Genomic DNA, 18,883 nt, shown 5'->3' with positions numbered 1-18,883 from the left:
AATACAACAGACAACTTTTATATAAACTGCAGTTTCACATTAACCGAAAAATTGGTGGTAAATACTACAGAAGAACATATTAACTTTGTTCTAAAAAGTATAACAATTTACTTAATTCAACTTCTACAATCAGCTGTATGTCTTTACCAACAATTCATCCTCGGGCTTTCTATGGCTTGAAAAATGACATCAAGGGCAATGCCTCGTATATTTCAGAAAATGAAATTTTATATCCAGCAGGTGGGATGTTGATACTTCAAAATTACACGCAAAAACTCCAGCGCTACATAAAAATTCCAGAAAAACAGAAACCTATCAGTATCATCTGTGTGAGTCCATCAAGGTAATTGAAGTGCCTCAAAACATTGCAAATTCAATCGTAATTTTATCTTTTCTTCCTGTGCCACAATGATCGGATCCTCTTAAGCTTGTTCCAAAGTTCACAGATCGATTTGGTTTTTCAATGTATTCTGTAAGCCCAACTCCAGCTGTTCCTCCTTGAAAACATATGTATCATTTGAAAGATCCTGTCAGATTGCATACTGCCACTGTTCGCAATTTAATTCTTAATTCTGTGATTGCCCAGCACCATATATTTGGTGTTTGGAATCCTGTAGTGTAGCTTTCTATGGTTCAGACACCTCATTCAAAAGGTGATGTTAAATAAACAACAAACTACAAAAAAACTATGGTCCCTATTGAGCAGGTGATGGTTACTCAGCATCAGCTGCTCAATGGCAACAAATGTGTGTTTCTTCTTACTGTGAGAGACCAAGTTCCGCACCCATACAAAACAACAGCACTGATATATATAAAAGGTTAATAATCTCATTGATAAAATGTGTTGGTGCACATGTAAAACCTTTTGTTTTAAAGAAAGGTGGCAGCAGTGGCAGAGAGAGGAGAGAGACCTTGTATATATATTTATGAACTTAGCACGCTGAAAAAGAAAAAAGTTCTGGGCCAGGCGAATGACACGGCAGCACAGGAGTATGTATCGCTGTCATTCTCATTCGATGGGAAGTTCCTGGCAGCCATTTTGGGTGACCCTGACTGGACCATGGTGTACTTTCAGTGGGAGAAAGGCAAAATAGACAGCACAGTCAAGGCCAATAATCTGGGACAAGCAACTCAGGTGAACCGCATATTTTTGATATGGCATGAACGCTCTTCTCATTATATTATATTTCACTTACAAGTTTCCTGTCATACTTATATAATGAAATATATATGGAAATCTGTAATGTGTATTTCTATGCAATACAGCAGTTTTGACAAAAATGAAATTTGCATGTCAACTGTTAGTGCAGGCCTACCATAACCAAATTTTAAATTCAATTCAAAATCACAAAGTAGTTTTGGAACATACTGGATACTGATGGAAATACAGAATTTTATATTTCTAATATTAATCTTAAGAATTCTTATTTTGTGTATTTTATGTTGAATAATACACAAGAAAATGTAATTTCTATTCACATGTCAAGTAGATCTCACATTCGTACTCTTGACATAAAAGTGTTGGGATGAATAAATCAAGGAAGATGAGAAAGACACATGGGAATAACAAGAACCACACAGATATTTTTCGATAGAAAAGCTCAAGGGATGAATTCACAAAGAAGGTTAATTTTAAAATGGATAGTAGTGAAATAGGGACCAAAGACATGAATTAGTCTAAAATAGAAGAACAATATGGGCTTTTCTGTTCAGGATGCTAATCCTTCAAGTTTCAAAGAAAGAGGGAATTTCTTGATCAGTTGAGAAACAAATAACTGCTCATGAAGACCTTGTACTGTGGATAAGTTACAGTGAGTGACCAACGTGAGGCAAAACAATATCAACCGCTTTTGATGTCTTACCTTCACTGTCACATTTCACGTGCTGTCCAGTTGACCCTGCATCAAACCATCATATCACTAAACTGTTTACCCCAAAATTCGGGGTTCTCATAAAGGCGAGTACAAAGAAGGCTGTCTTCTGTTAACCCCAGACTTAAAGTCCAGCTGGCAGTCCCATAGTATGATGATTTAATTCTCCTATTATCATACGATAAAGGTTAAATAGGCAGGTGAAAGGAGAGACATTGCGTATGAGAAGCTTAAAACTGAGCTGTGTTGCATTATGCTTCCAGGTGGCCTGCAACCCAACAGACAACTCTGTCCTTGTCATCATTGGGCCACAGCTCTTTCAACTGCTTTCTGCATCAGAAAAGACCTGGCGCCAGTATGGCTGGTCAAAGGCTGATTCACTTAACATCACAAGCGTGGCATGGCTGTCATTTGATCGCGTCATAGGGGGCACAAGTGATGGAAACCTGCTGCTTGTGGACAGTGGAAAGCTGAAAGCTGTCTACAAAGCAATGAACCTGACAACCATAAACATGAAGCTGCAGGAGCCTGGAAAAGGACCGGGCTGTAAGTTTCCAAAACATTACAACACCACACAACTAGTGATCATGTATGCTCCTCTCTTACTATCAGGGAAGCGCAGAAATCACAAGTGTTTTAAAACAAAATTCTAAAGAGGGTTGAAGTAAGTGAGCAGTTTAAGATATTATGTAACAAGGAATTTCATGCTAAAATTTGTTTATACACACACAAGCCAATAACACAAGTTGAATCTATTGCCCTGGTTTACTGAGTAACTAAATTCCAAAAGATTGTAATCTGCAACTGAATAACTAACCTTCTGCTAACCAAAGCTCAACATTCGACACAATTCTGGACCCGTCTGATCAACTACTTATGTCCAGAGCCCATCCCCCCAACAACCATATCGTCATTCTACGCAGACAGAGATGTTCTCTGAAATGTTGGACTTCTCTTGTCTGTTCATGTTCTTACGGGGCTGCCACATGACGATAGTACTAACAACATTTCCTTGTGGTCACAGCTACAGTCTCAGTATCAGCCACGAACCTTGTGCAGTCCACAAACCAGGTGCCTCACCCTCAGATGGCAGTACGTGAACTCATCAACTTTAGAAAAGGTGAGACAACTCTGTTACCTTTCTAAGGATAAGTAAGTTGATGGTCTCATGATCAACCCTAATAACCCTAGAACCAATTAAAGAATTTTCATCACACTTCGTATGAACATTATGTCACTAGATCCTATCCCAAACGCATAAATTTTAAACTACCACCATACATAATCGAATTATGGCGATCACGAAAATTCCTGCATACATTTCCTAGCCTGTATTGTACTGAACGGACAACTGTTTGTTGATGACAGATTGATTTCCTGTAAAGAGTGTCTGCCCTTGCTAGGGTTTGCATTTGCCTGTGGTTCTGGAATGGTGCACCTATTTGAAAAGGAGACAAATGACAAGTACACGAAGAGGAATATGTTCCTCATCCCAGAACCGCAGTCCCAAGCCGCAGATATGGGGGACCTCAATATAGTGAAAAGCCTGAGCATCAGCCCACAAGAGGACCGGCTGCTGGCCACCACCACGTGGTCGCAGATGTTCTCCGCGTGGCTCTGGGACCCCGACATGAAGCAGGTACAGCTCAATAGTGACAGCTTTACTGTGTCTCAATATTAGCCAACCATCCTGTTCTTGGTCTACACACATCTCTTATCTAGAGACTGACTAAATAACTGATTGTCTGGGTGACTGACCAGCTCCCTAACTTAGTTTCTGGGTAATGCAATAGAACCCAAGGCACAGCATTGGTAATGCCAAAGACCACCAATGAATCCTGTCCAAACAACCCGCTTCTCAAAGATACATTTTAATAATATCCTCAAGCCTGTACTCCCATAAGGTCTACTTGGGCTATCTGTGATGTTGCAGGGTCATGAAATCCCATTTAAGATGGTGGGTGAACAGCTACACCATGGGCCTGTGGTGGGTCTGTCCATGTGTGCATGGAAACCTCTGTTCATGACATGTGGACAGCTTGACCGGACAGTCAGGGTGTGGAATTATGAGACAGAGACGCAGGAGCTCGTAAAACAGTACCAGGACGAGATATTCTCAGTGGCCATCCACCCCACAGGTAAGCAGCAAACTGCTCAGTCTGAACTCCTGTTTTCACAATATATTTGTACTACTAACTTAAAAAGAAGAAATGTTCCAGGCCCCAGAAAATCTAAAATCTTAAGAACACGTTACTCTCAAGAAAAGCTTGATGTCACTCAGCTCAAAATACTGATGATCACCCCATCTGCTTCCTAAAATGTTTAAGATTAAAATTTTATTCTATTTTGCATGGGTATGAAGTAAGTCCCTCATATTAAGGGAAGAACATACGATAACAGGATCTGAGAACAAAGTGTTAAGAAGAAATTTGGAACTAAGAAGGAAGAAGAGACTGGAGAAATGAGAAACTTTCATAATGAAAAGTTTCATAATTCATATTGTAAACAACATTAGGGTAATTAAATAATGAGATGGACAGAACAAGTAGTCTGCACGGAAGAACCAAGAAACACACACAGAATTATGGTTGGTAAAGCTCAAGCAAATATAAGACTTGAAAGAACTAAGCACGAGGATAATATTTAGATATGTTTTAGAGAAATTTGTTCTGAAGATCTGAACAATGTTTGCTTCTGTACAGGTCTTTACACACTGATTGGCTTCTCTGACAAGCTGCGGTTCATGGTCCTCACACTAGATGATATTCACCCGTGCCGTGAGTTCCCCATCCACGGATGCAGCGAGTGCTGCTTCAGCAACAACGGACACTTGTTTGCCGCAGTCAATGGAAACGTCATCCATGTGTATTCATCTGTGTCATTTGAGAAACTGTACAACCTGAAGGGACACAATGGAAAGGTAATTGACAAGAAAGATACTTCATACAGGAACCGCCAACTGAGCAACACAGTGAACGGGTACGGGCAGAATGCTTGTAGTCAGATTCCTGGCCGCCATCACGTCCAGACCAGCTCCGGGGCGCATCCAGCCCCCTATCCAATGGGTGCAATCTCTGTGCTGACCATGTCACAGAAACATAACTATTACATCTGGTACGGAGGAAATCCAACTAACAAAACTGAAATTAAGTTAGTTTAATTTCAGTTTCTAACTTTTTATCTGAGTCATTCAATGGTCTGAGAGTTGTAAATGACCACTACAGTTTAGTGACTTCTAAACTAAATAACTAACTAAATGAAAACAATTCTGAACCCTCACTACGAGGACTTCATTTTCAGCCATCCAGTGTGAAGCCAGTTACTTCCAAAATGTCGTACACTGACGTGAAAAAAATCTGTAATCTTGATTGGCAGGTTAAGTCACTGGTTTGGACTCACAGGGACTTGAAGCTTGTGTCCTGCGGAGTGGAGGGAGCCATATATGAATGGGACGTACCATCCGGCACAAGGGTTGGTGAAATCATCACAAAGCAGCGCACATTCAACAGTATCACAGTAACTACTGATGGCAAAACCTCATTTGGCACTGACAGTGATGGATGCATAACGGAAGTTAGTGAATCAACGGTGAGACAGTACTGACAAAAAAAGAGGTCCTGGAATTTGTTGGAAAGATTAAGAAAATTCAAAGTGGATAAGTCCTTCAGAGCTACAGGCAATGTGGTATGAATTCCAGATAGTGCAAGCCGTCACTGTACCAGGACATCAGCTGGACTACATTGTGCTGTCCCATTCAAACCAAATGATGTTCGTCACCACTCAGAACGGTAGTGTGCTGTCTGTCCAATATCCCCTGCAGGATCCAGTCCAGTATATGGAATATAACATACACAACCAACCTGTCACAAGGGTAAGTTCCCCCCCAAAACAACCCACACATGAATGTGCTAAATAGATGATAAGGGGCAAATCGCCAGTTTAGGGGTCCAGTATGGGGCTGCAGCCCTTCACAGTTCAAGTAATTTATTACAAAATATGTCACATCACAGACTGTTACTGTTCAGGTAAAATGAACAAGTAAGAGATGGGCAGAACATGTACGACAAATGCATGAAACACAAAATAAAGCAGATTTTGGTTTGAGAAACTTAAAAGAATAAACCTCTTCATAGACATTGGCTTAGTAGGGCGATAATATTAAAATTTATCACAGAAAATGATGATGATGATGTGGAGACCAGACTATTCAGGTCCATCCTTTTGTGATTGCTGTGATGAGTTTTAATGTCCCAGCTCTGAGATGGCAAGTGAATGTTTGCTTTGATAAGTAGCGCTTGGCACAATTATTCAAATCTGTCTACAGATGTGCTTGTCATATGATGACCAGACCCTAATCACCTGCTCGATGGATGGGTCCATCTGCATCTGGAAGCTGACTGACATTGAGGGTGAGTACAGGCACGGCTGTGGCAGCGGTCCCATATTCCACATCAGCTGCTTTAAAACATAGTTCAGACAATGGCTAGCAAAGCATGACTTCGAAGCCTACAACTGTGGGCTTTTACTTAAAAATGATATTCTAACGGTACAGTTTATATAACATCACAAAACAAGGGGATTAGGAATGAGCAGGCAAAAACATGGAAGGACGCAGTCACACAACATTCAGAGGGACCGACGAGAAAAAATGTAAAGCTCAGACAGCGCTGCCACTACACCACAATGTTTCAGGCTCCGTTACTAGACATTTACTTAGGTTGACAGCCAATCTCTAGTCCGCTAGTGATGTGCCTACCAGTAATGTGTAACTATTTTGCTCTTCAGGCAAGACAGTGACGATGGACAGTGAGTTCAAGCCATCGACAGATATCTTGATTAGCAAGGCAGACCTCATGGAGAAGATTAAGATGATCAAGGATCTGTCACTACGCATGCATGAGCTTGAGACAGAACATGAGTACAACATGCACAAGAGTGACATGAGGCATGCTCAGATGACAAAGGAGGTGAACGAGAACTACTGCCAAGCCATTGAGGAGCTGAAACGAAAGAATGAGGTAAGAATCATTGGCAAAATGTTGAGATGTGATGGCGGTATTAGACTGACTGGGTACCCGTGACACTTAGTGATATAATTGCGGGGAACAAATTGGGAATATCACCGACAGAGTTTTACGTCATTGAGCTAAACATTAATCTACCGCTCTATGAATACCTTTGATACTGCAAAAGTGTGTGTGAGTGGAGTGACTGAAAGTTGGTACCCTTGTTCACAGCAAATGGAGTCAGACCACTCAACAGAAGTCAACAGCATCAATGATGGTATTTCCAGGATGAAGACAGAACATGAACAGGCAATTCAAACCCTGGAGGCAAATTTTACTGAGAAGCTGATCGTGGAGTATGACAAGTACGAGTCGCTGGAGGCAAGGAGGAACGAGATGAGGGAGGAGTACGAGAGGTTTGAACAGCACAGGCTGCCATATCTCTCACGTCGCAAAGATTCTGATATTTTAGTTATATTTTACACTAGCAGTCTGTTGTCTTCCTCAACAGAAACAATAGTTTATTCTATGAAACCTATGCATACACTTAAAATAGGGGGCAAAGCCATGAGTTAGTCAATTTCTTCACTGGATGGCTGACTCAATAAGTTGGTATTCCAGTTCATAAGTGGTGTGAGAGAGAGAGTTGATTTGTTATGTTGCAGGAAGCTGACAGAAATTTCGCACCAGAGGGAGGATGAACTCAGATCAACAGTACAGATGTATGAGACACAACTGCAGGAACGGAATGCGCAGATAGAAGAGGTAGCGCACTTTCCATCTTCAACACATTTAAACAACTGCAGTGATTCTGAATGATATGCACTGTTTTCAGATTCTATCCCAACAATTACATGGTACAACAGGAAAATCATGGTTTTCAGGCCCAGAAACCTGATATTTTGTTGATATATTGAGCAAATGTTTTACAGTTCTAACTGTATGATGCATCACGCTTCCTGAAAAGCTAATAGTTATTCAGATGGTCTTGACAGTCCCTGCTTTTATGGGCCCAAAAGTCAACTACTGTGTCCACCATAAGTGTATGCCACTGAAACCAGTTCACATCTTCAAAATTGACTTCTGAAAGATTCACTTTAACATTATCCTTATAACCACGGCCCACAGGGCAAAAACAGAGAACAGCGATCATTACGCTCAATATTTTTTCACAGTTTCCTTAATGGGGGTTAATTTTAATTATGAGTACTGGGTTGCCTGAAATACTGTCTGACCTGGAAAGCATGATGTAGGTACGAAACTCTATTCATATGTGGGAGGAACCTGGTTTGAATCTCTGCTCTGATAGAGGCTGTCATGTGACTGTTGTGCCCACAGCTGCACATTCAGAATGACCGCCAAAGACAAGAACATGAGGCCATTACGCATCAGATTGAGGACGATGCAGAACACGAGATCACGGAGCTCAAGACAGTCTACGAGAAGCAACTACATGAGGAGAGAGAGACAAACCTGTGCCTGAGAGGGGAGAAAGGTGTCGTGAAAAAGAAGTTCAGCAGGTAGCGTCATCAGGAGACAGTTCCATCCAACTAATGTTATCACATCCTGCTTTTCTAACACGCTACACTACACTACCCTAACATTATTAAGTGACCAGCGTAAATCCTCAAGTTACTCAGTATGTAATATCGTACTGCACACTGATTTCATCCCTCTTAGGTACCAACCACTAGTAATTTGTGTTCCCTGCTCAAATTAAGAGCCGATGTTTAATAACCATTCAAAAAATGGGCAAAACCATTGGTTTACATACCCCAGAAGAGAGCACCAGCAACTGCAATATCCAACTGTTGATCTAGTGAAACTATTTCACAGCGTTACATGAAGCGAGAAAAGACGTTTGTGAACAACAAGGAAGCAAGCCATTGCTGTCATGTCAGTGAGGAAAGATAACCTAACCTGTGTTGCAGCTCCCAGAAGGAGATTCAGGAATTCAAGCATCAAGTGTACACACTGCAGCAGGAGCAGAAACGCTTCCAGCAGACCATCATCCAGCTGCAGCGAGACATCTCGTATCTCAGGGAGGAGACAGACGACCGGGACAGGATCATTCAGGACAAGGTTTTGTTTGGTTAAAATGACCAACAGAGCCACTCTGAAATAATAAGACCAGTTTTACAAGTTATATAAAAGAAGGAGAAGAGGTCTCTGGTTTGAATGGCAGCTCACATTTTCCTCAGCACCCCCCCCCCCCCCCCCCAAACATATTGTAGGACATAACCACGCTCTCCACGCTAATCATTTGTAACACTCCGCCTCATAACCCCTGCGACTGATACAGAATCATGAAACATCCTAATTACAATTATTAACCTTTAATTATTTTTTTGACACATCTCGTAAGTACAATGTGGACCACCCACAACTTCATGGTGATGCTCTAAAGTGTTATATATAAAAGTCTCTGTGAAAGGGCAGAAAATGTTATTCTTGTTGATTTTTTATTTAAAGCCAATGTCAGCGGTTCAGACTAATAAGCACTGAAGGAAAATACGATTACGATAGAATGAACTGCAAGGGATGTGGAAGAAGGCATTTTGCCTGGAGGGAATTTGGAAAACTACAAAAACTTCAGAGAGGACAGTCAGGCTCTTGGCAGTGACTTAAACCCCCAGGATGCTAACCATTCCACCACAGTTCTTGTGCTTCTTCTGTTGCTTGTATTGGTTTTGTAAAAACTGAAAAATGGTATGCAAAATATTTCAGATTTTTTATACTTTGGGCAACCATGGGGGGAGAAAACCTAACAATTTGTTGGTAAACAAGCAGAAGGCTGATGAGATATCTCAACTTCTATTTACTGCTTCTCCCAACAGGAGACTTACATCTGACCACTGTCTCTCTGTGTACTGCAGGAGAAACAAATCTGTGACCTGAAACGAAAAAATCAAGAACTGGAAAAGTTCAAGTTTGTCCTAAACTACAAGATAACGGAGCTCAAGAACCAGATCGAACCTAAGGACATGGAAATAAAGGAGAAGAAGAGGCAGATGCAAGATGTAAGGGCACAGCTTCACATACTTTGCTGTAATAAACTTGACATAAGACTTGGGATAACAATAAATGCATGCAAAATTTTGGTTGTAAAACCTCAACAGCTCACTTAGGTGTAGAATGGAGAATGATATTAAAATGGAGGGTTGTAAAATGTTTTATAAGGACATGAACTAAATCAGGTAGGTTCAGAGGGACGATCCTGGAGCTTCGAGGCACAATAAAGGGGAATTATAGTGAGAGAGGCGCGTCTGCTGTGCAAAACATTACTGTACCAGTAATGGCATTACAGTCCAATACTGCTTTAAAAATGGAAGTTTCTTCAGTACGTTAACTACAAAAATTGTCATCAAATATATGCATGAAGACACTACATCTGAATTCCTGCAATACATCAATATATATTCCAAAGTGCATTATTCTGAAACATTAGTAATTTAAAGTCTTCCCTCACAGAATGAGTTACACATCACAACCATACAAAACATTGGGTAAAGTCAGTGTCCCATGTAACATAATCATATTATTGCGAGTAAGAAACTCTGACGCTTTCATCTTGTGCCTCACATTTGCCATTTCTGACAGATGGAGGCAGAGCTGGAAAACCTACAGAGAATAAACACAAACCTGGAACTACAGTTGGCAGAACTGCGAGGGAAACTGAACGCAACACGCAAGGAACTCAAATCTGAACACGACAAGAACCGAGAAGCAGCCGCTCTCTTGACGCGTATCAGGTTCGACATCCACAGCGCATCAAGTCTACTTCAGGAGCCGAAGAAACTTAAGGACAGTGTTAAGGTATGCAACCCCCACTTCAACAAATTAGGCCATTACGACCAACTGACGGCAATACGACTATTACATCTGGTCTGTTCTCACGTCCTTCCTGACTCACCATCTTGCCAACGAAGATCCTATACCTGTACGTAGATCATAAATTTGCAATTACACGAGATGCCACCAGTGTCTGACAGCACTGTTTATGTACGATGCTACGGTCTGCTCACAGCGCATGTACCAGAAGTACAGCCAAGACTCAGACTTCATTAGGAGTGAAGAGCAGAACATGAACGTCCAGACAGAGTTCATGAGGCAGAGGGAGCACCTGGAGCGCACAGTGGTGTCCATCAAGCGGCAGGTGCACAAGGACACATCAGCCAAGCAAGACCAAGTTTCCAAGATAATAAACGTGAGTGTCGTGTATTTTTTCATTTGACGCTACACCGTATTTTCATTAAAAATTTAAAAATACCGTAAACTGAACTATAAACTGAGTTATATTTATCCCTGTCTTTTTTCATTCTGGCTAAAACTATAGAAGTACATATTTTCAAGTTCATGCCAAATAAAAGCCCAAATGGGCAAGAAAATTCTCTAGTCGACGCGAAAGGAGTCCTAAGCTCCTTGTGGGTAATTATAAATCAAAAGTTTATGGGCTATGTTCAGGATCTCCAGACACTCAGTGGTTACAATCCAAGAAGGCTGTACGGTGAGCTTGACTTGCCTGTCTCTGTCACGACAGGAGAACACAACGCTAATCACGGAGCTCAACAACTTGCGTCGGCAACTGAAGGATGCACACAGGCAAATCAGTGACATGGAATCCATCTTGGGGATAAGCAGCAAATACATGAGCCCAAAGGAAGCCCAGGCACGACTCAAGATGGCAGTGCAGAGCCATGAGGAAATCCACAATGATTACAAGAGCAAGCTTGAGGTGCGTGTAGGACGCAGACAAACACGTCCTAATAGCGACAAATTTATAGAGTTTCTGCCTGATCCCTGTGTGGGCCTGCAAACAAATGTCATTCATAAACCTAGTATTAATAGTAACATTTACATGTGATAAACTTCACTGCAGGCCTTCACAAACAGACATGCGTAATCTAATTTTTATTTATTTGTGGTTTATTCAATAAAGCTGTCAACAGATAGGTTCAGCTGTATTTGTTACGCTCAAGAGTGGAGATTAGGAAAACCCAGGTTAAATTGTTTCTTCAAATGACATGCATGAATGCATTTGTGCAGGAAAGTGAACGCATGAACGAGATGCTAAGGGAAGAGGCGGCTCGACTGACGGAGAAGCTGGCGAACGAAAAGCAGGGCGAGAACACCCGGAAGACGGGCGACTTCTCGGCGTAAATATTGTTTATTAAACTGAAATAACAAAAACAAGTCATAACAATCTTAACTGTACACAAGGAATGTTTTTAGCACTGAGAGGTGTGGCTCCATAATGGAGCTTGTCTATCCACATTACAAGCATAAATGTCCTAACAACCTTTTGCTTAAATCAATTGTTTAATCCAGTCACCATATTTTAATGAGTTATTCCATTCATTTTAAATATTATGCAAAAAAAGGCCACATATTTGACGACAGAGCAGCAATATTCTTTTACAGACTGAAAACATTTAAAAATTTTGTACACTGTTTACTGAAGCTAGGAACTCTTTCACGTATGAACACCCCCGTTCCAAGCTTCTTCACCACCGTTACATAATAAAGATGTGCATTTCACGCACGTGACTAATTCATAGCCCTCAAATGTCATTGAGCTATTGCCTAAATATGTAATGACTGATTCAACTTAACTTGCTATAGTTTGTACCACCGTCACAGCGACAATTATTTCACCTTTAAAGAACTTCAAAGCTTTCAGTGCGCTAACGTAAACTATTATGATATCTGCGCCAGATTTACGTGGGGTGCGTGACCAACAGATCTGAAAACCTCAGAATGGGTCGGAGGAGTGCAGCTTAGGCATTAAGGCCAAACTGTACGCACAACGGACATCACAACGGTTCCACTAAGCAGTATTTATAATAAAGCATGTGATTGTTTTTTCCTAAAGGAGTACGTCAGTGTGGAGCGGGCAGTTCCAAATGTTTATGCAATAAAATGTTTAATGTATTCCTTCACCACATTTTTCTTTTAACTATAAAATGGACACTGGAGGAATAGACCTCAGACATTTGAACATAGAACTGAGCGGTCATAAAGATTCACACCTCCGAAACATATAAAGGAATTCTGTTTAACTTGTGCAACTGTCCCAATAAAAAATGCACTTCCACAAATGAATGCAGACAGCAGGCATTGTTACAAACCTTCACATAAAAAATAATTTATTCCTCGTAACTCCTTTCCTCGAGACAAATTGCTCGTTTCCCTCCCAAAAGGAAACGGAACTACCGTCCCCGCACATCCTGCCCGCAGAACTCGAACAGCATCACTTTGAAATAGCAATGGCGCACAAAATGTTACCGCAGATTCTTATACCAAACTGCGACACATTCTGAAATCCTACAGCGTGCAGTCTCATCGTAACAGAACTCATTATTTTATTTTGGACTATGGTAACAAAAATTATACAGCCTTGAGACATCTGGGCCCTGCTATTACGACGGGCCCAGACACTAAATGCAATAAACTACATTCCACAACCACTGACACTAAATATACAAAAAGAGAACTTACTGTTCAGAAAATAGAGAACACATTTCTTCTGATGGTTGATCCCAGTTGATGAATGACTTAGAGGACGAAAGGCACGATGGCCTTGCGGCTACGAGGGTACTTAGGGAAGTCCTTCTTGTATGCCCTGTGCTTGCCAAGTGCCCATACGCTCATCTGGTACATGCCTGCCAACGCAAACAGGCCCGCTGAAAGGGAGCATCATCGACAAATCAGACCAACAAGAAGACGGGTTCTGAAGAACGAGGAGCTTTAGTTAACGGCTCTCAAAATAAAATCCTTCTTGCTTTATATTGTTTTTATTAGCGCTCGAAATACAAACCTGGCAAGCACTGCGTCATGATGGCGAAGGACAACCAGCTGCCAAATTCATACGTGTAGTTGGGGCACGACACCAGATCGAACAGGGCCGTGAGAGGGTTCGATGTCGCCACTGGAATCTTGCGCACCGTGGTGCCGGGGGGCCGCAGGTTCCGCAGGGCCACGTGGATGCTCAGGTTGCCCAACTCACAAAGCTGAAACGAGCGGGGGACGTCAAAACAGGGGACGGACGCCGAGACTTAAGCCCACTTAAAAGGCAACAAAAATTTAAGGAAAACAAAAAGGAATGTTAACGAGGGAAATTTTGAGAAAAGCGACTCCGTCGGCGCAAGCGATGTTTCCGGCCAGTGACAGCTTTACAGCGACTCTGCTCGTCAGAAGCACGTATACGTAAGACAACACGAGCTAAAGACGTGGGTAGCTTTTAGGTTCATTTTACACTGTTTTAAGAAAATCATACACGAAGATTCTCAGAAGAAAACTCTTCGACTCAGAGTGGGTCAAGTTTGTTGTATGTTCACGTACTTTTTAACCTCTATCATACTGGAAAAATGGATTTAAATCCCAATATTAGAGGTGGATATTAGTTCTAAAGGTTTAATCACACCAGCGTGCTAGTGACGAAAGACCAGCTGGAATGTGGACCACGAAGTATGAGCAACACAGGTTAGCAAAGCATCAAATGACAACTGAGGATTTTGCGCGGTAAACTTAAAAGAGGTGCGAAAGCTGCAGCTGTGGCTCGGTCCGAGGAACTATACCAGCATTCACCCGGGGGAACACACAGGTCAAGCCCGGTCAGAACTCTGGCCGAAACTCAGACTTGTCACCTCCCTGGACGTACGTACCAAGAAAGCTGCAAGGCTCCCATAAGCCTGGACTCGGCCTGGCGCAGTGTACAGCGGGTGGTTGACGTGATAAGCGACATACAGCGTGAACAGCCAGTAGTACGAACAGTTCTTGAACAGATTGAAGATAGGCATTGTTGCGTGAGAGAATCGGTGGACGAACAGGGTCTCCAGAAGTCGCTTGGCATAATGCAGCGTCCAGCAGCCAGCCGCCATGCTGCAACATAAAACATCCGAGGCTTACATCAAAAGGAACACATCATACATACATTTTACTGAATTCACCTGTGAAATTTACAAAACAACGAAATTCCACCAAAAATTCCAAGTGCCAACGTAACTTTCACTACTTCTTCGCCATGTATTTGGAAATGCCCCAACCCAGCCACCCTCCCTTCACTTTACTCTACAAATCAAATTCAGTATAACATTATAATATGGGAGACAAGTAGCATCCCCCTCACTTACTGTACTACGTAGTGCACAGGAACTGCTGCGCCGACATCCCCGTAAAACAGCCAGGGGCGCCTGTACATCCAGAGGTAAACAAACAACGGCCCTGCATATTCTGCAAGGAAAACCGTCTTCCATCCTATCTGTGGTCCAAGATCCTTCACATACAGCTTTGAGCCATTTTTCAATCCCAAAATCTGAAGCGATTCATCATCTTTCAGAATTTTGCCTCTCGGTTCGAGTCGCAGGGCCTGTCGATCCGGATACAGAGATTTCTTCAACCCCTGAACCTTCTTCTTAAGTTCTCGGATATTTGTCGTTGGAGTAAGCTGCAGAAATCAAGATTCTGATCATGTATATGTTATTTATGAAGCCTTTTATTCAATTATGAAAGTATAGTTGCATTTGCTTCAAGATGCTCTGGTGCAGAAATGAACAGAGTAACATTGCAGCAGGTGAGCTAGAACCTGCAAAACACAAAACCTCTAGAACTGTTGTCACTAGACAAACAACAGATGGGGTGCAGAAGATTCTGAAATGGACTGTGCTGAGCAGTAAACTAATATAAAAATTTCACCGATAACTGGGAAAACTGGCAAAGTAAATGAAGTGGGATGCTGTCGACTGTGAACAAAAAATAGGCGATATCCTGGTACAGTGTGATGTGAATTCATGAACCGTGTGAACAGCTGAAAAATAATACACACAGCAAATGGCCCACATGACAGAACAAGGAAAGTATGAGGTAAGTATGTAAGGTTGTGTTCATCATCATCATCAGATGGTACAGCAAACTGCAGTAAAAACTAGGATTTTAATTTGACTTGACACAAACAGAAGTTTTAAATATGTTAAGTACACATGAGTGAAATTTGCAATCTCATGCCAGCACCTTGACAATATCACACACTTACATTATTTAACACTCCAATAGATTTGGAACTCTGCGCGCTCAATATTTCGATCTGAAATAATAAAGGACATAGATAAGTACAATAAAACACAGAACAAATATACTAAAGTTAAATATTAAGGTAAATTTGCCAGAGGGTGATATATCACAGGCAACTCTTCCATTATTTACTACTCGTACACAGGATTTTCAGATGGAATAATGCCTTTATAATTCACCTCTACATTGTAATAAACTCATTATTATTGAAGAAACTCGACGTATTTTGACCGGATTGAAATTGTACTTACCTCCATGATTCTGACTAAGGTAAAATGCAGTTCTCACTATTTACCTACAGATAGCTGTCTAGTCGATGCTGTTACCCACATCCAAACACCTTACAACACGAAGATAACTCACTCCTGTAACATTGCTTTGTGTAGTCTGGCAGAAATTAACCGACGTTTCAGAAGTGCTTTCTGCCTCACATTTCACAGCACGATGTAACTAATTGCATTCCAGATGTACAATACATTATATTTAAGTGTAACATTGTAAAATACCGGAAGAGGAATATCTTCGAATGTTAAATAAATGGCAGATTGCCAAGTTCCAGAACCTTCCGGAATGTTACAGACCGAGTGATGAGTATATATTCTTGAAAGCAGCTTTCCTATTGGTTTAGTTTACGAAACGCAAGTGTGGATAGTGGTGGCGAGTGTCATAATTTGTGCGACGTCGTTACGAATTCTATACATACTACTTGGATACACGTATTTTGAATACGACAAGTGATACAATTTCATACATACAGCCTGTAAAAGGTGAGTAATGTACAAGTTTTGCCTAGAGCTGATAAGTAGGCGACTCCATTTCTTCTTTTCTCACATTGGCTTGCGTAGCCCTAGAGTGAACGTCGTGTTAGGAGGATAAGTTTCCACAGTATGTGGCTATAAATATTATGCATGTTTGAAAACAGGATCGACTGAGATGAGGGAGAGAGTTTTAAAATTCCCTAAGCATGAATTTAGAAGTTACCCTGTGCATATTTGTTCCATATGGTATTCTAACACTAGGGTGTCTCTTGCTTTATGTTTCATAAGTTATTTTTATTTTTAGACTGAAACCCAGATATGGGGAAGGATTATTACAAGATATTGGGCATCACAAAAGGAGCGTCTGATGACGAGATCAAGAAGGCATACCGTAAACTCGCTCTTAAATATCACCCCGACAAAAATAAGACAGCTGGAGCAGAAGAGAAATTCAAAGAGGTAGCAGAAGCATACGAAGTGTTGAGTGACAAGAAAAAGCGAGACGTGTACGACCAGTTCGGTGAAGAAGGACTCAAGGGTGGTCCTTCAGGTGGCAGTGAAGGATCTGGGGGTGGTTTCACGTACACATTCCACGGTGATCCACGTGCAACATTTGCTCAATTTTTTGGAACTGCCAACCCATTCCATACATTTTTTGACCTTGGTGGACCTGGAAGTAATCGAATGTTCTTCCATGATGACATGGAATTGGATGATGACCCATTTACAACCCTAGGCATGGGTAATGCAAGACCTGGGGGACCTGGTGGGGCATTCAGATCACATTCATTTAACATCCATAGTGGCTCTCCTGGTCGCAGTAAGGATAGACTTCAAGATCCAGCCGTAGAACACGATTTATATGTAACTATGGAGGACATCAGTCGTGGTTGCACGAAGAAAATGAAGATCTCCCGACGTGTCATACAACCAGATGGATCCTCACGAAAGGAGGACAAAGTGTTGACCATCAACGTGAAACCAGGATGGAAGGCGGGCACTAAAATAACGTTCCAAAGGGAAGGAGACCAAGGTCGTAACAAGATTCCAGCTGACATTGTGTTCATTATACGCGACAAACCTCATCCACTGTTCAAACGAGAGGGTAGCGACGTCCGCTACTCTGCCAAGATCTCCCTTAAGCAGGTAAGACATAAAGTTTCAGGACCTAGATTCCAGTCTTAACCATTGTAAACCATAATGTTAGTAGAATGTAAACATTGATTCCAGTAACCATAACATGGCAGTTACCAGTTATGGTGATTCAGGTAACTGCTTACCAGCAAATTATGTTGGCAGCTTGCAACAGATGCTGATTAACTCGTAACTCAGAAACTGATAAATTGACTGAATATAAGAGAACTTGAGAGTTTTGTTTTTATTGCAGGCATTGTGTGGCGTAATCGTAAATGTTCCTACAGTTACCGGGGAAAAAATTCCTATCAACTTGATGAACGAGATTGTGAAACCGAATACCGTGAAGCGAATCCAGGGTCATGGACTGCCGTTCCCTAAGGAACCTAGCCGAAAGGGAGACCTCATAGTTTCGTTTGATATAAAGTTCCCGGATAACATCACGCAAAGTGTAAAGGACATTTTGTATGACACGCTGCCCAACTGAGACTGACAGAATGCGACTAGTATAGTAGGGGAGGTAAAGATGCGTTTTGTACGTGTGGACGATCTGTTAGAGAAGGTTGGAACGTGATCTTCACTACACATCATCGTGCGAATGATTCGCCTCATCACATCTGGTACCACAGTTCCATGCGTGCTTGTGAAGTGTGAGAGTCGTGATTTGTGTCGGCCAGCCTGGTCGCGACTGGATTGACTTAAGAAGATTTTGATTCTTAGTTGTCAGGCTTAGTAATACTTGCATTGTATTTTATTATTAACAGCATCAGTTAATTTTATTTTTTGAGTTTGTGTAGTTCTTTTTTTTCCCCAGTGGCTAGCCTATATTTTGTACGTTTTAGTACAATGCTTTTGTAAACACAAATTATTAACTAGGAGGCTAATCTTGTAAATATATTTCATTCAGCACATTGTATGTTCAAATGTAGGGAAAAGATCGATTTGTATTATAAATATGGTATGTCTATGTCTGCCTCTCGTCATTTTACCTTGTATATCCTTGGAAGCCTCTAAAAGCAGGTTGAGAATTGCAACACAGAGACAT

The 18,883-nt window shown here is 41.5% G+C and overlaps 3 protein-coding genes across 8 annotated transcripts; 2 read left to right on the top strand and 1 right to left on the bottom strand.

The window, feature by feature from the left end:
- Positions 1-21: 21 nt before the first annotated feature.
- tous (testes of unusual size) lies at positions 22-12,292 on the top strand. Of its 2 annotated transcripts, none has more exons than XR_015533695.1 (20): positions 22-343; positions 877-1,135; positions 2,135-2,417; positions 2,896-2,991; positions 3,275-3,510; positions 3,805-4,009; positions 4,574-4,791; positions 5,247-5,459; positions 5,569-5,742; positions 6,196-6,280; positions 6,657-6,889; positions 7,109-7,293; positions 7,543-7,642; positions 8,216-8,397; positions 8,809-8,959; positions 9,754-9,897; positions 10,478-10,693; positions 10,905-11,084; positions 11,342-11,612; positions 11,924-12,292. XR_015533695.1 is itself a non-coding variant. In XM_087343136.1 (20 exons), the coding sequence occupies exons 1-20, from the start codon at positions 138-140 to the stop codon at positions 12,035-12,037; spliced, it is 3,675 nt and encodes a 1,224-aa protein (XP_087199262.1). In that variant the 5' UTR covers positions 37-137; the 3' UTR covers positions 12,038-12,292. The 2 variants fall into 2 exon arrangements, 1 of the variants encoding a protein (XP_087199262.1); XM_087343136.1 differs by having other exon boundaries at positions 37-343; positions 11,418-11,612.
- On the bottom strand, positions 1,146-16,348 carry Sc2 (trans-2,3-enoyl-CoA reductase Sc2). Of its 5 annotated transcripts, none has more exons than XR_015533698.1 (7): positions 16,198-16,348; positions 15,909-15,959; positions 15,010-15,323; positions 14,542-14,758; positions 13,695-13,887; positions 13,376-13,560; positions 1,146-6,264 (listed from the first exon to the last, which is right to left on the bottom strand). XR_015533698.1 is itself a non-coding variant. In XM_022075051.2 (6 exons), the coding sequence occupies exons 1-6, from the start codon at positions 16,201-16,203 to the stop codon at positions 13,433-13,435; spliced, it is 909 nt and encodes a 302-aa protein (XP_021930743.1). In that variant the 5' UTR covers positions 16,204-16,348; the 3' UTR covers positions 12,026-13,432. The 5 variants fall into 5 exon arrangements, 1 of the variants encoding a protein (XP_021930743.1); XR_002544803.2 differs by lacking the exon at positions 1,146-6,264 and adding an exon at positions 9,198-9,771; XR_015533697.1 differs by lacking the exon at positions 1,146-6,264 and adding an exon at positions 11,068-11,687.
- Positions 16,349-16,539: 191 nt separating this feature from the next.
- On the top strand, positions 16,540-18,805 carry LOC110835129 (dnaJ protein homolog 1). The gene is made up of 3 exons (XM_022075049.2): positions 16,540-16,713; positions 17,009-17,850; positions 18,092-18,805. The coding sequence occupies exons 2-3, from the start codon at positions 17,023-17,025 to the stop codon at positions 18,323-18,325; spliced, it is 1,062 nt and encodes a 353-aa protein (XP_021930741.1). The 5' UTR covers positions 16,540-16,713; positions 17,009-17,022; the 3' UTR covers positions 18,326-18,805.
- Positions 18,806-18,883: the final 78 nt, after the last annotated feature.

The sequence above is a fragment of the Zootermopsis nevadensis genome, unplaced genomic scaffold (assembly GCF_977971745.1).
Source record: "Zootermopsis nevadensis isolate Lab colony 2312 unplaced genomic scaffold, Znev_1.0 Znev_ptg000004l, whole genome shotgun sequence".
In the NCBI taxonomy this organism is placed as follows: domain Eukaryota; kingdom Metazoa; phylum Arthropoda; class Insecta; order Blattodea; family Termopsidae; genus Zootermopsis; species Zootermopsis nevadensis.
The sequence above is the reverse complement of the archived record's forward strand: the minus strand, read 5'-3'. Positions and strand labels throughout refer to the sequence as shown.